The sequence below is a fragment of the Synchiropus splendidus genome, chromosome 2, assembly GCF_027744825.2.
Source record: "Synchiropus splendidus isolate RoL2022-P1 chromosome 2, RoL_Sspl_1.0, whole genome shotgun sequence".
In the NCBI taxonomy this organism is placed as follows: Eukaryota; Metazoa; Chordata; class Actinopteri; order Syngnathiformes; family Callionymidae; genus Synchiropus; species Synchiropus splendidus.
In genome coordinates this window covers 30570831-30593841 of record NC_071335.1, presented here as the reverse complement: position 1 = coordinate 30593841, position 23011 = coordinate 30570831, and the positions used below count along the sequence as shown (strand labels likewise).

The 23011-nt window shown below is 41.7% G+C and overlaps 3 protein-coding genes across 4 annotated transcripts; all 3 read left to right on the top strand.

The window, feature by feature from the left end:
• Positions 1–1094: 1094 nt before the first annotated feature.
• On the top strand, positions 1095–2585 carry LOC128754774 (N-acetylaspartate synthetase-like). Its single transcript, XM_053857637.1, has 2 exons — positions 1095–1467; positions 1862–2585. Exons 1-2 carry the CDS (start codon positions 1287–1289, stop codon positions 2230–2232), a joined length of 552 nt encoding a protein of 183 aa, XP_053713612.1. The 5' UTR covers positions 1095–1286; the 3' UTR covers positions 2233–2585.
• Positions 2586–7793: 5208 nt separating this feature from the next.
• LOC128755034 (N-acetylaspartate synthetase-like) lies at positions 7794–15813 on the top strand. 2 transcript variants are annotated; one of them, XM_053858203.1, is made up of 5 exons: positions 7794–8031; positions 11207–11250; positions 11316–11373; positions 12463–12627; positions 15242–15813. In XM_053858203.1, exons 1-5 carry the CDS (start codon positions 7842–7844, stop codon positions 15613–15615), a joined length of 831 nt encoding a protein of 276 aa, XP_053714178.1. In that variant the 5' UTR covers positions 7794–7841; the 3' UTR covers positions 15616–15813. The 2 variants fall into 2 exon arrangements, with proteins under 2 accessions (XP_053714178.1, XP_053714179.1); XM_053858204.1 differs by lacking the exons at positions 11207–11250; positions 11316–11373.
• A 2103-nt stretch (positions 15814–17916) lies between these two features.
• Positions 17917–21516, top strand: LOC128754302 (C-type lectin domain family 10 member A-like). The gene is made up of 7 exons (XM_053856823.1): positions 17917–18055; positions 18182–18309; positions 18515–18613; positions 18685–19467; positions 19841–19980; positions 20303–20412; positions 20695–21516. Exons 2-7 carry the CDS (start codon positions 18204–18206, stop codon positions 20831–20833), a joined length of 1377 nt encoding a protein of 458 aa, XP_053712798.1. The 5' UTR covers positions 17917–18055; positions 18182–18203; the 3' UTR covers positions 20834–21516.
• The last annotated feature ends 1495 nt before the right edge of the window (positions 21517–23011 follow it).

Here is a 23011-nt window from a genome sequence, read left to right as displayed (position 1 = left end):
GACACACTTGACAGGACATGGACCATTACAAGGTGAAAGAAAGCTGACAGACAGCTGATGAAGTCCATGATGAACTCGGTTATCAACAATACACGCAGTGTTTCATACAGCACAGATGATGTGAGCAGCGACCTCATGACTGAGAAAATGTAAAATCAGTTTCCAGTATGGCGCATTCACAGTCACAAAGGATAATTGTAAAGAAATACTGAAACTTCCTAACAAGCCAATAAAAAGGAGAGTTGTTCTCACTCCTCCTTTAACTTGGGCGGGCACAAAATGTAGTAAGTACACTTCACTGGTGCTTGTCTGCAAACTCAAAGATGTCTGCTGATATGGAGCACAGCAAATCGATCGGCTCTTTACTGGTCCGAAGGTATGACCCACGGGACTGGCAGCAGATGTTGTCTATCTACACTGATGGGGTCATGGAGATGGTGGTGGACACGGCGTTCAGGGGACTGAAATATCACCCCGAGAGCCTGTTGCTCTATTTCCTGTTTACAGGCAAGTTTTTGCTGGCATCGGTTGAGTGTAAGAATGTTGGGGAAAGTCTGTTTAGCTTCAGTTTTATGTGTTTTTGTTTCTTTCCATTGCATGCGTTACCTTGTGACAGACAAGGGCCAATCTGATAAAATGCAAACAGGTGTTGGCTTTGAGCTTACTGTGAACAGAAAGGTGATCTAGAGACATCAGAATTGCAGAATTAAAAAATTGCGTAGGATTTTCAGCAGCTGGGTTGCAGGGCTGCAAAAGACATTCCACAGGGTGTAACGGAGAACATATAGATATAGTAAAACAGCGGACTCACTTTACTTTGCGAGGACAGAGGGGTGAGGAAGGAACCTGCAGTTGGCCAGCGGAAAGAGTGGTAAGCGCAAAGTGGTACGTTTATGCAGGCTGGTTATCTAGAGCAGGCAACATTACATCCTGTGTAAATGTAAATCAGCAATTTGAAGAAAGCAACAGCTTTTTTTTTTTTTTCTTAAAGAGATACAGGCCCTTTTTCTTCAGGTATGCCTGTCAATTTTTCCAGCAAATGAGTTCTGAAAATGAGATCTGCTACTTCAAGAAATGCACAAATCTGCAAACGTGCATAAATATGACTGCAACTCATTTCCCGTCATGTTTCATCGTGACTGATGCAATCATCACTGATGCAATGTGGCTGGAAAACCTCCACTATATTATTATGATTATTATTGTTGTTATTATATGTGCAAAATAAATTATAAAGCAGACAGGCTACGCTATTTAGATTTTTTTTTTTTTTTTTTTTTTTATAAATGTATTTCCTCTGGACAGTTGTGAGCCTCATTCTCACCCAGTCATGGTGGATGTTGGGTATTGTTCCGGCAGTTGTGCTCTGCGCCCGTTACTACTACAGCCGAATGGTGATCTGCAGCCTCCTGGAGCGTGTTGTCTCCACAGACCTGAAGGACATTGACAAGTACTTGAATTCACCAGGTAGGACTCACAACCAAGACGGATAAATAAATGAATGAATATATAAATGTGAGAATATGACTGCAGAACAGAATAAAAACGAGATTCCTTAAGTTATTTAGATGTTTAGTTTTCCAGTGACACCATGATTGATAAATAAATAAATGCAGAATTCACCATAAAATTCACCAAAAAGGAGCCTATGAAACTTTTGAATTGAAAATGATAAAATGTCAGATTCATTCATCCATTCAAATACATTATTGAGTTCATGTAATTTGAGTTCAACAACAGTTAATATTCCTTTTAGCTGCTTTTATTTTAACCATGTCTTATATCGATTAACTTGTTTTATTCATATATTGTCTACTTTATAATATTTCTGATCTACATACATGTCTTTTTTCTCTGCCAGATCACTGTCTATGGGTGGCAGAGCTGAATGGACAGGTGGTGGGAATGGTTGCTGCTCATGGCAATCAGACCACTAGAACTGTCATGCTCCGCCGGATGTCAGTGGACAAGAGATTTCGGAAGTGTGGTATAGGCTTTACACTGGGCCAGACATTTCTTCAATACGCTGTTGCTCAGGAATACTACACAGCTACGTTAGGAACCACTGCTTACTTTCCAGCTGCCCATCACCTCTACAAGCGACTAGGCTTCCATCTAGTGGGGACCACAAATGGCTACAACACTGCGGGAACAACACCCTCAGTACTGCAAAGGATTTTTTACAGGGTCCGACACCATCACTACAAACTGGATTTACAAAGTGTTGATTGAATTTTGAGTGAAGCGCTTGTCACTGCCAGCTGAATGCAGGGCTGCTGCAGTTCAGCCTATTCGCTGGTATTGGGCTGATGAAGCTTCATCAATCATTTGTCAGTTGTTTGTGCACTAAATTCAGAAATGATGTTTTCCAAGTCGGGTCTTTTCCCTTCTATAGTTCACTGCTTCATCTACGGCCTCCTGTTCAGTCTGGTTCTCTTGAGGTTTCTGCCCACAAAAAGTCCTTTCCTTGCCCAGGAAACCCTCAACTCATGAATAGAGAAGATACATAGACCGCTTGCTGTGTTCTATTAATTATATTGTTCTTCATTTTATCCTTTTTTAAAAATGTTTTTGTTGTATGGAGAGTTGTGTGCATGTGTGTACATTTATAGATAAAGTATAATAAAATGTTGTTCACCGGCCGTTATGTGTCCTACTTGAGGTGACTTCATTCACCTTGTTTGTAGGGTAAGGCTTCAGGGCCAATGGGCTCTGAAATAGCCGAGCGGCCCCTTCCTGGAGCTTCCTGGTGGAGGCATCTTGGGCTCCAGGTCTGATCCAGGGGCTTCACCTTCTCAGCAGTCTACCTTCCCTGTCACTCAGACCGTGACCAGTTGTGTCGAATTTGTGCAGTAGTGATGGAGTATGAGGTATCATGAAACAGTGTGGCCACCATAATGTTCAGTTTTGCACAACATTTTCACTGAACTCTCGCATAAATGCTGATCAATGAGCGCTATCTAGTGGCCTCTGAAATTTAGGACTCTGTTTCATCAACCCTGCAATGTTTTCATCTTGATACCTCAGCGACCCGTCACTGCCGGGGGAAGAAGCACTTACCCCCACCCCTTTATTTTTGTAAACCTCATGTACTCCACCTTTTTTTGCTTAAAAAAACATCGATCATTTGATCGAAAGCAATGTGACGTATATAGTGCTGTGTTTTTAAAAAATCGATTTTCCGATTCTGAATTGATTCGTACATCAATTCCATAAAATGGATTCGTAGGTCCAAAGATCGGATTAATTAATTTACGTTTTAACACATATTGAAGTCCAACCCCTTTGACGACCTCACGAATCACGTGACGCGACATCACCCAGCGCTCCTTTCCAAGCCATCCACCGGGCCACAACAAATGAAACTCGAGCGAACTTTACCACTAGCGGGTAATTCTGCACGCTCTGTCACAATAACTGAAGCGATTGCGGGCTTCATTTGCAAAGATATGCGCCCGTCTTCCGTCGTTGAAAACGAGGGCTTCAGGCGGCTAATGAAAGTAACAGAGCCACACTACGCTATGGTGTCTCGCAAACGTCTGTTATCCCAAACATGCACCAGTCAGTAAAGGAAAACGTGAAAAGTAAGCTTCAGTCAGCAGTCAGGGTGGGCATTACAAGTGATACGTGGACATCTTCGCAATCTTACACGAGTCTGACAACTCACTATATTGATGAGGAGTGAGACCTCTTCTCGTACGTACTACAGACCACACAGCGTGTGCGGCTGGGGACGACTGTCTCCGACACTCGGACCCTCAACATTGGGTCTCCTCAGGGCTGTGTTCTCTCTCCATGGCTCTTCTCTCTGTACACTAACTGCTGTACCTACAGCCACGAGTCCGTGAAGGTGATCAAGTTTGCGGATGACACCACCATCATCGGGCTCATCTCAGATGGAGATGAGTCGGCTTACAGGAGGGAGGTGGAGCGGCTGGTGTCCTGGTGCAGCAACAACAACCTGGAGCTCAACGCCCAGAAGACAGTGGAGATGGTCATAGACTTCAGGAGAGTAACAGTTTCTATGTCCCCTCTCATGTTGGCTGGTTTACCCATTCCTATTGTGGACTCCTTCTGCTTCCTGGGAACCACCATCACTGAGGACCTCAAATGGGAGCCGACCATCAGGTCCCTCATCAGGAAGGCCCAGGAGAGAATGTTCTTCTTGAGGCAGCTACGAAAACTACCACTGCCGACCAAGTTGCTGGTGGAGTTCTACATGGCCATCATCCAGTCCATCCTCACCTCCTCTATCACTGTCTGGTACAACAGTGCCACCTCCAGGGACAAGAGCAGACTGCAGCGCATTGTACGTTCTGCTGAGAAGGTGATCGGTTGCAGCCTGCCACCTCTTCAGGACCTGTATGTCTCCAGGACCCAGAGACGTGCAGGTCGGATCAGAGCCGACCCCTCTCACCCTGGACATGGACTGTTTGTTCCTCTTCCCTCTGGCAGGAGGCTACGGTCCATCCAGACCAGAACCTCCCGTCACAGGAACAGCTTCTTTCCCTCGGCCGTCAGACTGTTGAATTCATAAACAGCCTTGTTGTTATTTTATTTTATTTATTTATTTTTATTTTACTTTATTTTATTTTATTTTATTATTTATTGCCTTTTTGACTCCACGTTATTCCAAAACACATTCCTAGTTAGTGGGCTCCCCACTGACCATGGCAATAAATTTGATTCTGATTCTGAGAACTGTTCACATACTGACCAATGACCGTCAGGTTGCTGTGAAGTCAGTAACCAGCACTCTGTTTACATTTTCAGTGGCTGAGAATATCTTTTTTTCATTTTGGTAATAAAATAAAAATGCATTAGTTTTAAACAGCAGCATCTTTTGGGCGAATTTTTAATGTCATATTTCTAATAATGCACCAGTCCCATGAGCAGTCACATCTGTGTCTGGATCTTTATTGTCCTTTACTATGAGTCCTTCATTAATTTCCTGTTGAATGTCAATATGATACTAGTATTAATACGTTGCGTAACTTGTCATGTGATTATGGCAACAGCTCAGAAAATGGTTTAAATACTAACCTGAATCGAGACTGGATCGAATCGAATCAAATTGAATCGTGATAATCGATTCTAAGTCATGAGAATCGGAATTGAATCGATTCTTGAAATTAGAATCGATACTCAGCCCTAGACGTATAGCAGCATGAATAATTTTACAGCGGTCTAGTTCACTGGAACAAAATCTAGTATCTTTGTGACTAAAACTAACAGCCTTGCATGGAATGGCTGATGTCCCACCCAGTGGTTTATTGCATTCCTTTACCCTAATCCAGTTAAATGGCCTCGAGCAGTTTCTTCTTTCTTTGCTTACCTGCTAATTAGGGTTCACATATTGTGTGTTTGTTTCTTGTTCCGACGTGTTTTTGGAAGTGGTAGCAGGAGCGGATTAAAAGTAAAAGTGCGACATATGGTCTGTGTGGATGGAAATGTTATCTCAGGCAATAGATGGTGCAACAATCCTCATAATTAACCCATGCGCAAAACAGTGAACAATAAAATAATCTCAACACCCAAAGCAGAAACCATTTTTCATGTAAAACTCATTCATGTTGTCTGAGGGAGCCTACGTCAGTCCTCCAGAGCCCACAAGATGGCACTCTTTCCCGCTTTATCTGTGGCTTCCAACAACCTCTCATCCTCTTTAAGCATACAGCGCCTTCTACCGAGCTGAGAAATGGATAACGCTGCTTCATGAATCCTCACCAGCCCAACACTAACTGTAAAACACTAATTCTGTTCAGATGCTTCCATTTCTGTTCCAGTGGGGGGTTTCTAATTCAAAAATGAAATTTCGATTCATGTTCTATTCAAGGCTCCACTTTAGAGGAATGCAGGTTTTCTGTTACTTTACTCGGAAAGATTTTTTTTTTGCTCATATTATCAATGTTTTTGTTCAAGTTTTGAATGTTTTGTGGAGGACTTCACTCATAAAGGTCAAATGGTTGAGTTTTCTTTTTAATTTTTTCCCCCTTCTTTATAATGTTTGTCAAATCATCATTTTCTCATTTTATATACAAATGAAATGTAATTGTGTGTATTGTCCTCGTCTGATATTTTTCTGTCAAAGATTTGTTCGTTTGTATCATACTTGTTTTGAGGGTGGACATCCAATCTCGATCTATGACTAGCATCTAGCAACTCGAGCTTTGACATAGTTCGTGTGCTGCGATGTCTCTGGCGACGACACAAGCCCATTATTTACATTCCACATTTTTATTGAAGGGTTTTTTCCGCTGTGAATCACCTCTAAACAACGTCAGTCGCTCGTGGTATTTACCAAGAGTACTGGTCCTCCTGGTCTTCCTGTAATCCTGTGAAACTTAATGATGACAGACTGACTGAAATGTAGACTGAATTCCATTGTGACAAAAGGCCATTGCTATTGCTGGTATGCTCATGTCACAAAAAAATGAAAAAAGACATTTTTTTCTTCTTCCTTTCTTCTGCTTTTTTTTCCCTTTAACACACCTAATTTAAAATTGCCTGGAGCCATGTGCATCCTGAGAACATTTACAGTGAAATGGCCCTTACGTAAAAATTACATAACAATTTTGAGGGAAAGAAAAGGCAGCAACTATTAAAGCACTAAATCAAATCTCGATACTTTAGGGGGAAACAAATGAAAGGAGTTTCGCCAAGCCTCTTTTGTTTAAAGGGCCACACACTCCACCTTGTACTTAAAAACATATGCATTGTAATTTTGTTCACCTATAGCATGACAGTGGGATTTTGGCTAATAAGTCATGCATCTAAAACTTTTACATCAAACATATTGTCTTTTTCTAATTAAAAATAAATGTGGAAGAAAGCAGGTCTGGCAATCTTAGCACTGAGCTAACATTATTGATAAACCAGTGGAAAGGTCTATTGTCTAATACTTTCACATTTTCTGTGAAATGCTTAAAATATTGAGCACTTATTGTACGTGGAATCGCATCATGAAGTTGTCTCATGTTTACCCCACAAATTCTTCTAATTGACTGATGAATTTTGAGCTAACTGCACATGGCCTAAAATGACAGGCCCCCCAGCCTTGAGTTTGACACAGGTGTTTTGAAAAATGTTTGAAATTGTGGTACATTTTGGCTGTTTTTGACAGTCGCTGAGTGGAACACATGAAACGCCATTTTCCAAAGCCTCCCTTCCTGTCTTTAGCTTGCGTAACAACCTTTGTAGCTCCGCAAGAAGGGGTTATGAGGATACGAATTCCTGGAACAAGGTTTCTCAATACTTCCCTTCTACGTCATGAAAGAAAACTTGCGCCCTCCCATCGCGTGTTCTGTTCCTTACTTTTCACAAGTTACACTTTTTAAATATTTGAATATGCGTTTGTTTGCCTCCTGGTGAAACTCAACACATGTGTCTGACTTATGTAACGTTTTGCTTGATATCAGCTACATAACTATATGTGTTTTGGGAATAGTATTTCATACATGAAGATAATTGGTGGTCACATGAAGTACAGTAGGTACAGGAATTGAAAAAAATGAAAGAAAAAAAGCTTTTGTCATTTATTTTAATTGTGGCTCGGGGCTTTCATACAGGAAATGCTTTTGAACACAAGGATTCACCTGAAAAAGTTTAAAACCCAGGGGCAGAAACTGTGATATACGTTCAACCTGTGTAAACTTGACTTAGTTTTTTTTTTTTTTCCTGACAAACCAGTTTGACAACCATAGCAGACTGTGGACATGTGAGGCAGGTAATTGGTGAGAGACGTCACTTAAAAGACAAGACTACGCCCTGGAGAATCAGTCTCCAAGATATCCTGGAGAGAAGCTGTGTGAACTTTGAGCCCTGTGCAAGACTGACCCATCATGCCCAGTGACAAACAGCAGAATGGACAAGGGGGACATGTCTCCTTAGTGGTGCGAGAGTACCAAGCCAAAGATCGGCAGTCCGTGATCCAGATCTACAGCATGGGGATCCTGGAGCTGGTGGTGGACACTGCGTTCAGAAGCTTGAAATATCACACCGAGAGTCTGCTGATCTATTTTCTCTTTACAGGCAAGTCAACCGTCATTCAACTATTCTACATGCACATAGTCATAGGAACATTAAGAGATCAACCACTTGCTCTTTTATTGAAATGTGTAGCTCTCAGAGCATATTTTGCTGGATTTGTTGGATTGCTTGTTTGTTTTGGTTGCCATTGTCTTTTTCTTTTTTTTTGTTCTATTCACTGATGCTTAATGTTATCAAGCTGATGCCACATAGATGCCACGTTCACTTCCACTACCACATTCACAATATAATAAGCTTGAATAAGGACATTTTAAATATCAGATGAAACTCCATTGTTCATTCTCATTCAGTTAGATTAACTTCCAATCTTTCGAGAAAATGGAGACAAGCAAAAAGTGAGCTCAAATACAGCATGTTTGTACCACATTTTTAAAATTGCGGCGCCTCACCTAGCACTGCGCTGACACAGATCCTCAGCCTTGAGGCACCTGGTGTGTTGAACAAATTGCCATATAGTTCAGTTCAGTTCCACGTGAATGCTTTGCAAATTCATTAAAATGGGGGAAAGATGCTGAAACTGCACATTTAGCTGTGAGTTAAAAATGTGATGACGTTCAACTTGCCGCTGTAAATGCAAGAAGATTAGTGACTTTTTTCTGCTTTCCATCTAACAGCGTAGTCGTAGCGGCACAGAAAAAAAAACAGCCTGTGACTTCAACTCTAGCCTGAGGCAACTCTTGCAGCGGAATAGGGCAGGGCTGTTTTTTTTTCTGGCGTCATTTTACAGCTGATTCCAATGTGTGCTCCTGAATTGTTGACTTCAATTTCAAATATATACAGAGTGCCGAAAAAAAGTAGCTACCTTTTTTTTTTTTTACAGAATTAACGTTTAACGTTTAATTCTGTCCCTGAAAAAAAAAAATCATTATTGAACACTCATTTACTGATGGCAAATACAACAGTTCTTCATCAACTTGAGCGATGAGATTATCTGTTCATGTTGCAACATGGATCCAAGTGTTGGCACATACATACAACCATAGAAAAACAGGCAACAGATCAACCATCTGGACGAATTTCAAAAGTCGACTGGGATGGACGTGTAGGACGTTAGGGTGAAGGATGGAGATGAGAATGTTTTGACTGATAACAGAAGTGTGTTGGGAAGATGGAAAGAGTACTTTGAAGAGCTGATGATTAAGGAAAATGAGAGAGAACAAAGAGTAGAAGGAGTGGCCATCATGGATCAGGACATAGCAAAGATAAGTAAGGCTGAGGTGAGAAGGGCAGTGGGCCCTGATGATATACCTGCAGACGAAGTGTTTAGGAGGGGTGGCAGAGAACATTTAACAAGGTCTTTGAGAGTGAGAAGATCCCTGAGGAATGGAGGAGAAGTCTGCTGGTACCCATCTTCAAGAACAAGGGAGATGTCCATTGTTGTGGCAACTATCGACGGATAAAGTTGATGAGCCATATGATGAAGGTGTGGGAAAAGTCAGAAGGAGCTCCATTGTGTCTTTGTGGACCTGCCAAGAGTGCCAAGAGAAGAGTTGTGGTATTGTATGAGGAAGTCTGGAGTGGCAGAGAAGTATGTTGGAGTGGTGCAGTACATGTACGCCAGGTGTGAGACAGGGGTGAGGTATGCTGCAGGTGTAACAGAGGAGTTCAATGTGAAGGTGGGACTGCACCAAGGCTCAGCTCTGAGCCCCTTCTTGTACGCCATGGTGATGGACAGGTTGACAAATGAGGTTAGACAAGAAGCTAAACTATGATGTTTGCAGATGAAATTGTGATCTGTGGTGAGAGCTGGGAGCAAGTGGAAGAAAAGCTAGAGAGGTGGAGGTTTGCTTTAGAAAGGAGAAGAATGAAGGTTAGCTGCAGTAGGACGCAATACATGTCTGTGAATGAGAGGGAGCCAAGTGGACAGGTGAAGTTACAGGATATAGAGATAAAGAAGGTGGGGGGGTTAAGTACTTAGGCTCAACTGTCCAGAGCAGTGGAGAGTGTGAGAAAGAGGTGAAGAAGCGAGTGCAGGCAGGGTGGAATAAAAGGGTGTGTAGGAGCAGAAGGTGGAGAGGAAGGCCAAAGAGGAGATTTATGGACATAGTGAAGGAGGACATGAGGTTTGTAGGTTTGAGAGAAGAGGAAGCAGAGGACAGGATGAGATGGAGGAAGATGATTCGCTGTGGCCACCCCTGAAGGGAGAAGCCAGAGAAAGAAGAAGGATCTTGTCTCTGATTTGAGGGCGCTACTTGGGCAGTAGTTTTGTCTGTGAGTTAACCCGAAATACGATGGCTGCCCGTGCTAGAGCATTAGGGGAAGCTTTGTGAAAAACGTCAACATGAAGATGTCACCCTGTACTTTTTGTGATTAATACGCAAAGAGACTGAGGGATTTCCACTCTAGACTCTACACTAGAACGCAGGCAGAATGCACTGGGAGAGCTGTCAGTGATCAGTAAAATGTATTTTTAAGCATTTTATTGCCGACAAAATGAGCAAAATGCACGTTTTTTGGAAAGCACAATCTTCAATACCTTTATCTACTGGTGACAAATGCAACAGTTCTTTATCAAGTTGAGCAATGACATTATCTCTTCATGCTGCTACATGCATCCAAGTGTTGGCACATACACCCATAAAAAACAGCATCAGATCAACCGTCTGGACGGATTTCAAAAGACGTTAGGTTCCTGCCTGGGAATATTTTGCATTTCATTGAGTTTCGGTTGGGCGAGTTTACAAGGGTAGTGAAGACAGCATATGTCTTTGGAGTGCAGCTGAATTACATCGATGCTGTTCTGTGAATACAATTTAAACTGAAGTTGAACATATCAGAATTTATATTCTGGTGGATCAATGCAGTTGTTTTTCATTTGATGCACTAGCGTTTTCAATATAACGTGCCATATAAAGAAATAACAACAAGAATTGGATAGTGCTTCCGACAAATTTAAAACATGATATAAATCTGACAATACTTTCTATGGGCAGAAAACAGAGTGAGCTATAGCATATATGTCTTAGACTAATCATTTTTTGAAATGTTTGACAGAGGAGTCCAACAGTCACACGCAGCCTCCAGGCGAAGGCGGCTGCAGTTGGCTGGAATCTCCCGGCACTGACACACAACTTACATGAATGCATGACGAGTTTCCCTTTAAGGTATTAGATGTGATAAACAGTCTTCTGTTTTCAAGTTAATGATGTTGTTTTAGTTGCCGAACTCACCTGCAGGGTGAAAAGAGGAGTCACTATCACGGTACATTCTCACGCAGGCTTATTGCAGTGTACTGTTTCGTTGTGGTCTGACAGATCTAATTACAGGGCTGCCTCGAGCCAGTCATATCAGGACGTGCTGGGACAAATTCAAGATGGCCATTTGGTACACAGTAAATGTATTTTTTTGTCTTTACAGAAAAGAAAGATGTGAGTTGAAGGTTTCAAATTGATCTAAAACCTTAAAAAGATCCAAATCTTCCAACATTCTTTGTCTAAACCAGCTGAGTCTTTGTCTCCAAACCTCTCCACGTAAACTGTCCTTCTGGAAACTTGTCCTTCCTTGCCCCTCCTGATCACTCTGTGCAGCTTCAAGTCAGACTTTGCTCACTCTGCTTCTTGTCTTTGTGTCTGAGTTACTGTCCCCAAACCGTACGCAATGACAGGTTTCACGACTGTTCCATAAAGCTTCCCTTTCGCTCCACTTCATTTCCACACACATATCTGCCTTGTTTCTATTGACCTTCATTCTTCTTCTCTCCAGCTTCTCTTCCACCTACTCTCACTAGAAATCAGTAAACATCATGCTTCATACGGACTCTGTTCATAGCAATAGCAAAGATGAAGAGCTGAACCCTGATGTGCTCCTGCTCTCAAGCTGAATCCCTCCATCAGTCCTACAACACACCTCACTGGTCTCCCTGTCCTCATAGATGCCCGCCACAACCCTCTTGTGCTTTGTTGACCTTGACTTCCTCATACATTCTTTAGGAACTAACACTTCCACATCTTACCTGGGTTTTTTTCCATTCACTGAAAGAAGATACCATATCATTACTGCCAATATAATATTTAAATAACCCTGAAAAAGGGACAATGTTTTCAATGTGTAAATTCAAATGCCTACTGCCATGTTGACAGAACATAGTCAAATGAGTCACAAGACAAGTGCAAATAGCGTGCAAAAAATATATGTGGAGAAGAAAAACATTTGTTAGAAAAACAAATGTAGAAAAAAAAACACTACAAAAGCTAGAGTGAATGTTAAGTAATGAAAGCCAAAATATATGCTACAAAATAATTATATTTCAGACATATTTTTCCAAGGTTTAAAAATATGTATATAAATCTTCAAATACAATCGTAAAGCAAAGTAGAGCTTGGTAGATAAAAATACCTACTGCAGTCCGATTGGCTTTGAGATTTATTTTGTGCCCTCAGAAACCTAACTGCAGCTTTACTTTTCCATCAACAGCTGTCTCCTTCATGGTCACTAAGTCTTGGTGGATGCTGGGATTGGTCCCTGCCCTGGTGCTGTGCGCTCGCTACTATTGCAGCCGGCTGGTGATCCACGACTTCCTGCAGTACATGTTATCCACAGACTTGAGGGACATTGAGGAATACTACATGAACTCGCCAGGTTTGTATTTAAACGGTGCTCTGAAATACATTAGTTTCAGTAATACATGATACTGATGTTGGAGAACCAATAAAAACCTTTGACACTCATTTTGTGAAGTAAAAACCAGATTCAAATGATGTTACCACACTTGAATCAAGGTAACTGAAACAAGAAAAGCATCCAGAGAGTGCAGACATCCACCAAGCACTTCATCGCCACCCATCATGCAACAATGGTTTTTGCATTACATTTATTTTGACTTTGCAATTACATACCTTTTTAGCATTTGAAATGTCATTGACATCATTTTAGGATAAATTCAGGACAGCATGTGGCAGTAGCGTTCCATCGTACAGCACAATCGTATAACACAATTATTTCACTCAAATGCTGATCTCACAAAGCTCTTCTGAAAGATAAAAAGACATGGACGATCTGACATGGGAAAAAAGGTCCCTCACTTTGTGAAGTGGCTCGATGAGGCGAAACTTGTTTGTCTTAGGTCCAGTCTTGGAACTCTGCTTCAACCAGCAAGTCAGAAGTTTGAGCTGCTGCGCTCTCTTAAATGAAATCTGTGCATCATTTTTGAGACAGATTGACGGACAGACTGTTGCAGATATTCACATACATGCATAATACATATAATACAAGATGTATTAGATGTTAATACATTAGCTAACTCGTAGTACATGTGCATACATTTAGGTTTTAATATGATATGAGACCAGTAAGTCATAGTCCTTCAGTTCATGATGAAAAACAAAACTTACTTTCTTGAAATTGTCACATTTTACATTGGAATAACTTTAAATTATTGTTGCTTTAGGTACAAAGTAAGTCTCAGATTTTTCTGTGATTATAGCATTCAGTACAAACCTCTGACTTTGAACAGAAGGTAAATTGAGAAATGATCGAGGCTTAAGTACAGTTATTGCGTCACCGTTGAGATAAAGCCAACCTTTCACCACATATCTCGTCCACTTTACCTAGTCCCGCTTGATAGCAACACACCAAGTGACTTTTTTTGGCAGCTGTGCTTCTCTCCTGATATTTGATAACCAGTCTGCCGGGTTCTAGTCATGAATGAAGCAGTTCAAGGAACTTCCTGGTTCTTTCTGTGGCTTGCTCAAAACATTCAAATGGAATGGTTAGAGACGGATAGCGATGACAGTGATGTTGCAACAGTCGTCTCAGAGTTTGTGAATGAACCACATCCAAAGAGCGGCCAAAACACAAGTATTTCCGCTGAGGTATGTTGGGCGTCATGCTTGGATGTGGACACCTTGCTGCATCAGGTTCAACCAGGTAATCCTGTATCGCACACGGTCCCACATATACTGGTGTCTGACTCTCTTGACTGTTTGCTGCCATCAGTACCTTTTCCTGCTGACCTTAGCCCCCTCATACTGCTGGACCCTTCGACCCTGCCATAGCATAGTGCCTCTGTCGTAGTGTAAAAACAAACTCCTATGTGAAGTCCCACGTTGAGCTCCACTGCTTAGGTTTGTGGAGGACCAGTTTCATGTGATGAAAAGCAGTGGCCTTTTCTTCACTCTTCTCAAGACACAAGGGTTTTTGGGGGAAGCACAACATGGGGCAGCAAGTACCAAGGTAAGATAGTCATCGGAACTTTGAATCAAATTAACAACCATGACTGTTATTTTTTACTTAAACAAGTTAGATTTTACTAAGTTTCATGGGCACAAAATAGTGTCTATCGCTAGCTACAATCATGGAAAATGTACATCAGTCATGGTGTCAACTCACTCAAAGATGAGCAATAAAAAGAATCTAAATTCATTGGAACATGAAGGCATAAGATTTATCAAATATTATTATTTATGTTTGGTTTAATTGCCTTTTTTAGGGCTGTTTTAGGAATGGTTGACAGTTGAAGCTGTAATTGTGTGTGTGCAATAAAGCGTCATTCAACCTGTATCTCAGGGTCAATGTCAGAGGGGAATAGAAGGGTCCAGGTTAAACAGGCAATTTGAAACAAACAAACAAAACAATAATGTCTCTCATTAACAGTGTCTGTGAGGGAAGATGTCTCTCTACAGCTACAAAAAGTCACTTTAATGTCCGTTTTTATTCTCCACATTTAAGCAATTTTACACGCCCATGCTGTCCAAAACCACAAAAGCCATTTCTCTTTTGAAAATACACAATTTTGACATCTCAAGAACTGACTCCATGTTCAGTGTTTCCACGTGGTATTGTTTGGATCTGGCACATTTGCGCAAGAGCGGATTGACTCTTTGATTTGATCCACTAAGCAGAAAATACGCTCTTGGCTTGGATTGTTTGGAAACTGACATGTTTGTTTTACTTTCCTAGACTGACAACAGTGGAACAAACATTAGCAAGCTGCTGCTCATACATTTCCTGCCAGTGCACACCAAAATGACTTGTGATAATTCTTTAAACAACAAATTGTTGACATTCAGCTGTTTGATCCCTTAAGCAGGTATGATGATGTCTATTATCGTCATTATTCTAACTGGATGGAGAGAATAACGTTTGAAAACAAAAACAACGGCTCAGGGTGACTGAGTCATATCTGTTACTTATGTCCTTCAAGTCATGCCATCATTTTTCATTGTGCCTCTCGTGTCCTTATCCCTGTGGCCAGACCGCTGTTTTTGGGTGGCTGAGAAAGAAGGTAAGGTGGTTGGAGTTGTAGCAGCCAGCGGCGACAGAACCACCGGATCTCTGGAGCTTCTGCGGATGTCAGTGGACACCAACTGTCGGAAGTGTGGGCTCGGGAAGGCTCTATGCCGAAAGGTCATGGAGTACGCTGCCACAGAGAAATACACTTCGATAAAGTTAGGGACCGTTGGATACACCGGAGCAGCCCTTCGCCTCTACGAGAGTGTTGGTTTCAGATGGTTGGAGAATATAAACGGTTTCCAGTTTCCAGGCACCATCCACCACAACCTCTTTTTCAGAATCTTCTTCAGGGTTTATCAAAGTCGCTACAGACTAGACTTACAGAATCAAGTCTAGGTTCTCGGGGTGGGAGCTGAAACCAAGCCTGCGTGAGAAACTATTTGTAAGAACAGCTTGATTCAGCTGCACTTAGATGAAATGATGCTTACCCTGGAGACACTGACGTCATTAATATTGCACTTCAAATACTGCTCTGCCCTCTTTGTCGCGTCACTGCTGAGAAGAAAGCATGTTTCTTTGTTTGTGGCTGCCAAATTAAAAGTCTCATCAAAAAAACTATATGTATATTGTTGATTTTTCTGAGGACGTGGCGGGAGCAGCCTCATGGACTGGAGGTAAAGTAATCAGCCACGGAGCCAAAGAACAGCAGCGACGCTTGGGGGGCAACAAACTCCACCCCTATTTATTGACAAAGGAGTGTCTATGTTTAACATTTTCTAAAAGGAAGAATCTTGCCAAAATAGCAAGGCACCTGCAGTATATGTTTTATACTAAACCTTGAGTGAACCATTCTGATCCAGCGGCTAACATTTATCGTGGAACAGAAAACTTTTCTATTGTGCAATCACAGGAAATAGCCATATATCTCCTTGAGCTGTTCGCAGACACGTGATGTTTTGCCCAATCTCCAAACATTAATTTTTGCACCTGCAGCAGTTCTGTTTTTAGTTCTTCCTCATATTTGAGACACAGTTTGTGTTGAAACACAAACCCCAGATGTTAGCCGCTGTGTGGAATGTTTAGAACTTTGACTTTGTTTTGCAGACATAGCTTTATCACCAATGACCTAAGGTTGTGAAAGAAAGAAAGAACTTGTGCGGAACCAATATAATGGATGTTTTTGAGGCTTCAGATTCTACTCTCCAGAAACACAAAGAACACACATTCTGGGTTTGCCACTGGAATGGTGTATAAATATGTAGAATAAAATGATCATATGTCAAAGGCAGATCTACTTCGTATGTGCTCGACCCACTAAAGAGACAATGCACTCTACCAGAGGGCTTATATAGGGGGCAACCCCTTTCCCAGGTGGGCGTAGAGTATATAAAAGACAGGAATCCACGGAAAAAAGCTCTTCAGCTTCAGTGTCAGTACCAAACCGTTGCATGACAGCTTTGTTTCGCTGTTGTGCTGGATTTTTATTTGTAAACAAACAGCAAGCAATGATACCAACTCATCAAAAGAGCAGAGAGACTGGGTGCGTTCGGCACAGCCAGGCGGACGCAGCCCCGATCTGTGCCCTATGCATTGTGGGAAGTGAGGCTGTTCAGGGTCACGCAGTTCGGCTCTGACGTCATCACCGATGCTGCCATCTAAATCTCAAAACAAGAGAGTGAAGAGTGTAGTGGGCGGTAGCCAGGCGTGTCTGTGTCCACTTACTTACCCTCTCCTTGGGTCGAGTGACGTCACCATATGTACTCCGTTGACCCACTAAAACGCGGTTTGTTTTCCACTTCTATACGCTTCAATACACTTCTATACATCTATGCTACTATGAGGACGACGAGTATCGCTCATCAGTGGGACTTTCAAAGAGATTCGAGCCTGTCATGGGCAGTGAGCTGATCCATGCGCAATGCATTGTGGGAAGTTGGGGTGTCCAGAATCGCGCTGTTCGGCTCCAACGTCATCACCACCAAATCTCGAGAGACCGCTGTTCTCGGGGCGAGAGCCTGCGCCGCCTGGCTCTCACAGCATGCATGTTTTACGTTCTTCAGTCACAGTTATTTGCAGATACAATGCCAAATACAATGGCAATCATAATCAGCGCATTGGAAAGCAAATCCAAAATTCCCATGAAATGTAAGATTGAGCTCAAGTTAAAAAAAAGTTGTGAAGACTACTTTTCATATCATGTAATGTGATGCGATCACAGAACCCCTCATGTGGCTTGACATTCACATTGATGATACATGAGTTTAAAACCATATCCATACCAAGTACACAGTTTTTTTTACACTTTTTAGGTTTATATGCCTTGAAATGCTGAGCCTTCCTACGAGACTTTTGCATTTACATTACTATTCCCTGTTGCCGTTGTTGTCCGTCTGTGATCCGTCACCTTCCGACACTTCATCCTCCCATGTCGCTTCTACAACAACGTGGTTCGAATAAAAATGTGTCCTTTGTTTACAAGAAGCTGCTCTTCTTCCTCAAAAACATTGACAATGCCTCATTATTCACTGATATTTTGCATATTTTGTGGCAATACATGGGAACAAAATTCTATTGAATTTTTCTGTACACACCCAGCACTTCTTCTTTCGAATTATGTATTGGTTGATGCTGACCTCGGTGACACTAACTGACAACACTCAGAGACACTTTTGTATTTGCTTCCGATGTAGCTTCTCTTCCCCGGTTCACAAGTGAAAGAGCTGACACAGCTTTTTTTTTTTTTTTTTTTGAGGGAGTGGGGTTTTTGGTCCAAGACTTGCAGACTTGAACGCACGGCTGGTCTCTGTGTCCGTACCGGGCATCTCTTCGCAGGCAGGTAAGCAAATCTGCACCAGTTCTCATCTCAAACATGCAGGGAAAACGGATGATTTGTATTGAATAAAATAAATGAATAAACTATGGATCCCAGTTTGGCTAAAAGACAGGCTTGTTGCTTTATCAGGCTGTCACAGTCAGAGGCCGAGATGACGGTGGAGTACCAGGACTCAACGGTAACAAAGATGGACTTGGACGACAGCACAATTGGATACAGTCGCCTTTCCATCAAAGGCAGCAAACTACGATATTCTGGTGACAGTGATGGTCCTTTGTTCTGCTCCAGCTAGAGCCTGAATTATGTCAATTATTAACATTATATTATATTGTAACCAATCATAACAAATGTTAAGAATTACCTTACATCACCTTTACTTTTTTTTTTCTTTGGAGAAGGATAAAGAAGTAAAGCACAAGTTCCTGTGATCACTTCATCATTTTCTGCTTTCTATCGCTGCAGTGTTCGCCTTGCGAAACAGCCCCGTCAGGCTCGCTGCAGTTTGCCTCGCTGTGCTCTGCCTCCTTCTTTTGGCAGCGGTGATTGGACAGAGTGTTCACTGTAGGTTTGTCAGTCTTTTTGATTTATTCATCTGGCGATCACAGAATCTGACCACACTCTTTCTGGTTAAGATGGAAAAGTTGGACGAAACCATGAAAATAAAGTAAAGCTGATGACGGAAGACAAAGAGAAGCTACAAGCAAACCTGAAGTCAATGCAAATCCAGCGGAAGGATATCGAAAACTCCAACAGTCATTTACAAGCAAATGTAAACTACCTGTCAAAGAAACTAGATCTGACCCAGACCAATAACATTTTACTGACTAGCGAGACGAGTGAGTTGAAGCAGAGTCAGAGTCAGCTGCAGACCAGTAACTCAGCAATGGCCTCACAGATAAAAGAGTTAAAATCTGGGAACGAGAAGTTGCAGTCTGACTACAACACCACCATCTCGGCAAAAAAGTTGATCCAAACACAGTTTGACGCTTTACTGAAGGTCAAAAATGAACTGCAGACCAATTACGACTCTTTGACCAAAGACCGGAACACTGTCCAGAACAAACTGAATACCATGACTCGAACCAAAGAAGAACTGCAGAAGAACTACAACGACCTGGTCAAGGATGTTGAGCACTTACAAGATAAGTACAACTCTTCTGCCAGTGAGAGGGACAAGATCGCCAGCGCTCATCGAAATGCAACAAACGAAAAAGACAATGTATTGGCTCGCTACAACATTGTGGTGAAAGCCAGGGATGAGCTGGAGGCTTCGTACAATTCTGTGGTTCAAGAGAAGAGGGACCTGGAGAGCAACATGAGGAACCTGACAGTGGAGCGAGATGAGCTGAGGAAGGCGAAGGACAACCTGACTGCTGAGAGGGATCAGCTGCTGCTCGACGTCAACAGACTAAACAGTAAGATCTCCATCAGCAAGACATAGCACACTGTCAGATGATACTGTGTTGAAACTGATTTAGGATTATTCTCTGACCATAAGGACCCACGCAGTAGAAACGTCGGCCGGGTTCCACAAACTACAGGCCCAATAGTCATATTCAACATTTTCCAATATTTATGCAGAAGATGAGCTCACAGTAGGAAGAACACACCTTGGCTCAGATGGCACAGCGTGTGTCAACATTTGTAGTGTCATGTGTTGTGTGTTTTAAAAATTATGAGCAGAAAATGAAAGGAATAATCCAGGATCAATCAAGGAAAAACTGGCTGTAAACTGTAAACAACTTGTTCAGTAGATTTTGTCCTAACCATAGTCCACCTTTATTCCAGCTCAGTGCGCCATTGGCTGGAAGAAGTTCAAGTACAGCTGCTATTATCTGTCTAATGGTGAGAAAACCTGGAAGAAGAGCAGAGAATATTGCCAATCTAAAGACGCAGATTTGGCGATGATAACAACTGAGGAGGAAATGGTGGGTCATTTTTGGGTTTTTTTTTTTGACACTTCTAATGGTCCAATACTAAATTAGGCAACTGTATGTCAAGAATATAAGTAAAGGATTTATTTCAAAGTGACACTTACATTATTTGTTTACATCTTTATTTTAAGTCATGATAATGCATTGTACACTGGATATTGAATGTAAATATCTAGAAATATTGGAACTTTTTTTGGTCACTACATTTTATGGATCTCAAACTGCCCTATATTTTAGAATAAAATCAATAATAGGAAGTTCTTGGAGTAAATAAACTAAAGATTAACTAATGAAGGAAATGCCTTGTTGGTTCCAGGCGTTCATCAATGGCCTCTTCACAAAAGACAATGAAGTCTGGTTCGGACTGACTGATGAGGGAATCGAAGGGAACTGGAAGTGGGTGGATGGAAGCAGTCTGACCAAAGCGTAAGAGCGACATGACATTTTATTTTCTTGACGTTTGTTATGGTGGTTAGTACGGAGGGCTGTTGGGAAGCATCCACTGAGGCAGAGGAATTTTTCGGAGGCATTAATGATTAAACAGTACAGACAGTTAGCACTGCAGAGTGGTGCAACTCGCTTCAGAAATGCTCATATACCTGCTCACCATGTTTTATATTTACTTTACAACACTAAATCATCAAATAATAAATAATATTGCTATTTCAAATTCAAGTAAATAGCCTGAACTGTTGTTCCCTGCTACAGGTTCTGGGCATCTGGTCAGCCCAACAGCCACAATGGTAAGAACCAGGACTGTGCGGAATTTTGGCATCACGATTCTAAAGTCGGTGAATGGAACGATGAAAGCTGTGACCGTGAACGAAAATGGATTTGTGAGCGGTAGATTCCTCACTTGTGGATTCCATTCATGCTTGTTTGATATCTAAAGTATGACTCTCAGTGATTGCTTTCTTTCCCCTGTCACTAACAAAACTGCTGCTCGACTCCATCCTCAGGTTCTGAGACTAACAAAACTGCTTCCCAAGGAAAGAGGAATAGGCAAACATGATGAGGCACACACGATGGTGCAGGATGTGTTTTTTTATGTGCTACGTTACAGCTTCAGTGACAAAACAAATATTTGCAGTGGACTCACATCACCTCGTGGCTGTTGGTTCTTTTCGTCTCTGAGTTATACAAATCTGATCTAATTCTCATTGTTTGGTCCAGCCGTACCTGGACTGGTCCGGGGTGCACTCAAGGCTGTCTGGAACTCACACTTGTGTTTTAGTCATGTTAAAGAAGAGCGAGTGAAGAACAGCAAACTTATGAGCCATGTGTGCGCTTTGTTAAAAAGACACTCATCTCAATAGAGCTTCATCTGTGGAGATATTGAATGCCATATGTATCCAGCTTGTTAAATGTAACTCGGCTCTGCATTGTTCTATTCCTGCTTTGTATATTTACTCAAGTGAAATGAGTCTGTTTTCATAACTACTATGAACTCTCTGATTCTGATGAGTGGATCATATTAATAATCTTCTTGCCGTCTTTACAATAAAGAAAATCATGTCAATTTCCAATAAAGATCATTGTCATTCTTCCGCATGTTACCAGTGAGCTCACTCCATTTTCATTCTGGCTTCAACATCACCTAAGGACCAGTCACCCACACAGATCAAATCTAAAGGGTTTCAGCAAATGATATAATCAGCCCATTTGCATTTGCAGCAGCCTGTTCATGTCGAGCCACAATTCTTATTTTATATCGTATATATTTTCTGACTGTGCTCAATCACATCTCAGCCATTGGTCCGTCCTTTTGAGTCATGAAAGGAGACTTTTAGGCACAGCGACTGTCTTGAGCTCATCAGTTGTTGCATTAATCTTTGGCATGATTTTCAAAAATCTGTCTCGCCTTCAGCTCTTCCAAATCTCGACTGCTGCCAGGATTTTAATTGGTTTTCAGGAATGTGGTTGCATTTGGCTGCTCACAAAGACTAGATTTTTTGAAATGCTAGTTCAATAAAAGTGAGATTTGAACCAGAAAACACAGTCCACAGAGCAGCAATTAGCGGAATGCTAAGCTAATGCTTATGCTATCAGAGAGATGACGGCGATGATGAGTGCTATAAGAAAGGTTGTAGAGGTCTGGAGTGGATAAAAATGGAACCAGGAAGTTCAAGAGTATTGTGAAGTTGTTGGGTGTGTGTGTGTGAGAATGAGGATGTGTTTTCATCTGTACACCACACCCAACCAAATACATGGCTGCTGTCCAACCTGCAAAATGTTTTCCTCATGGATTTTTAAATGATTCTATTGATGCATTTATACTGGTCAATTTCTATTGACCACAGTTCACAACACCACTGTTCACAACAAAGCTTCAAGCCATCGGTTAGCTGGCTTTGCTCTGATTGGCTTAATCCTTGCTATGGTGTCACGCGAGCAGGAAGTTGCTAAATGCTTCCCGAAGATGAAATCGTCCAATGTTCTCTGAGCGGAAATCTAATTAGAGGTCAGCTTTTTCTGCAATGTTCCAGTGCACACAGAAATCCCTTTCAAAGGGTTTGTGAGAGGTTTATTTCAAAAAAGTACACCATGTAGTTTGACAAGGAACTTCAGGTGTGAATGCTATGTGTCTGACTGTGCGTGTTAACTCCAGATGGAGTTACTGTCGTCATAGCAACAGTAACCTAAGATTCACACCTGATTCAATAAGAGACAAACTGAACCACTGCAGAAATCTACCTGCAGCGCAACATGGGATATCTCCGAATGAGCACACCATGAGAATCCTGATGCCCAACATGATTTTCATTTTGCAACAGTAAATGGTTAGTGAGTTGAAAATGGGTAACTTCGCCCGCTTTTCTGAGATTTACTTCACCATTTTTAAATGGGAGACAGAAGCGCTGAAATGGTTTGGCCACACTTCGCTGGGGCTCGTGCAACTTTCTGCGCACAGTGTGTGTCTATAGAACAGGAAAATGTACTGTATGTGACCCATCATTTTTTTCACAGAGAGCAAAGAACTAACTTCTATTTTCTTATATTTTCTTCTCCTCTCCTCTCCCCTCGA

Bases quoted from the DNA above. Each gene is read 5' to 3' on its own strand.
- LOC128754774 (XM_053857637.1), top strand. From the start codon at position 1,287: ATGTATTTCCTCTGGACAGTTGTGAGCCTCATTCTCACCCAGTCATGG. The intron at 1,468-1,861 runs GTAGGACTCACA...TTTCTCTGCCAG, and splicing joins CAAGTACTTGAATTCACCAG to ATCACTGTCTATGGGTGGCA.
- LOC128755034 (XM_053858203.1), top strand. From the start codon at position 7,842: ATGCCCAGTGACAAACAGCAGAATGGACAAGGGGGACATGTCTCCTTA. The intron at 11,251-11,315 runs GTACATTCTCAC...ATCTAATTACAG, and splicing joins AAAGAGGAGTCACTATCACG to GGCTGCCTCGAGCCAGTCAT. The intron at 12,628-15,241 runs GTTTGTATTTAA...CCCTGTGGCCAG, and splicing joins ATACTACATGAACTCGCCAG to ACCGCTGTTTTTGGGTGGCT.
- LOC128754302 (XM_053856823.1), top strand. From the start codon at position 18,204: ATGACGGTGGAGTACCAGGACTCAACGGTAACAAAGATGGACTTGGAC. The intron at 19,468-19,840 runs GTAAGATCTCCA...CCTTTATTCCAG, and splicing joins CGACGTCAACAGACTAAACA to CTCAGTGCGCCATTGGCTGG. The intron at 19,981-20,302 runs GTGGGTCATTTT...TGTTGGTTCCAG, and splicing joins TAACAACTGAGGAGGAAATG to GCGTTCATCAATGGCCTCTT.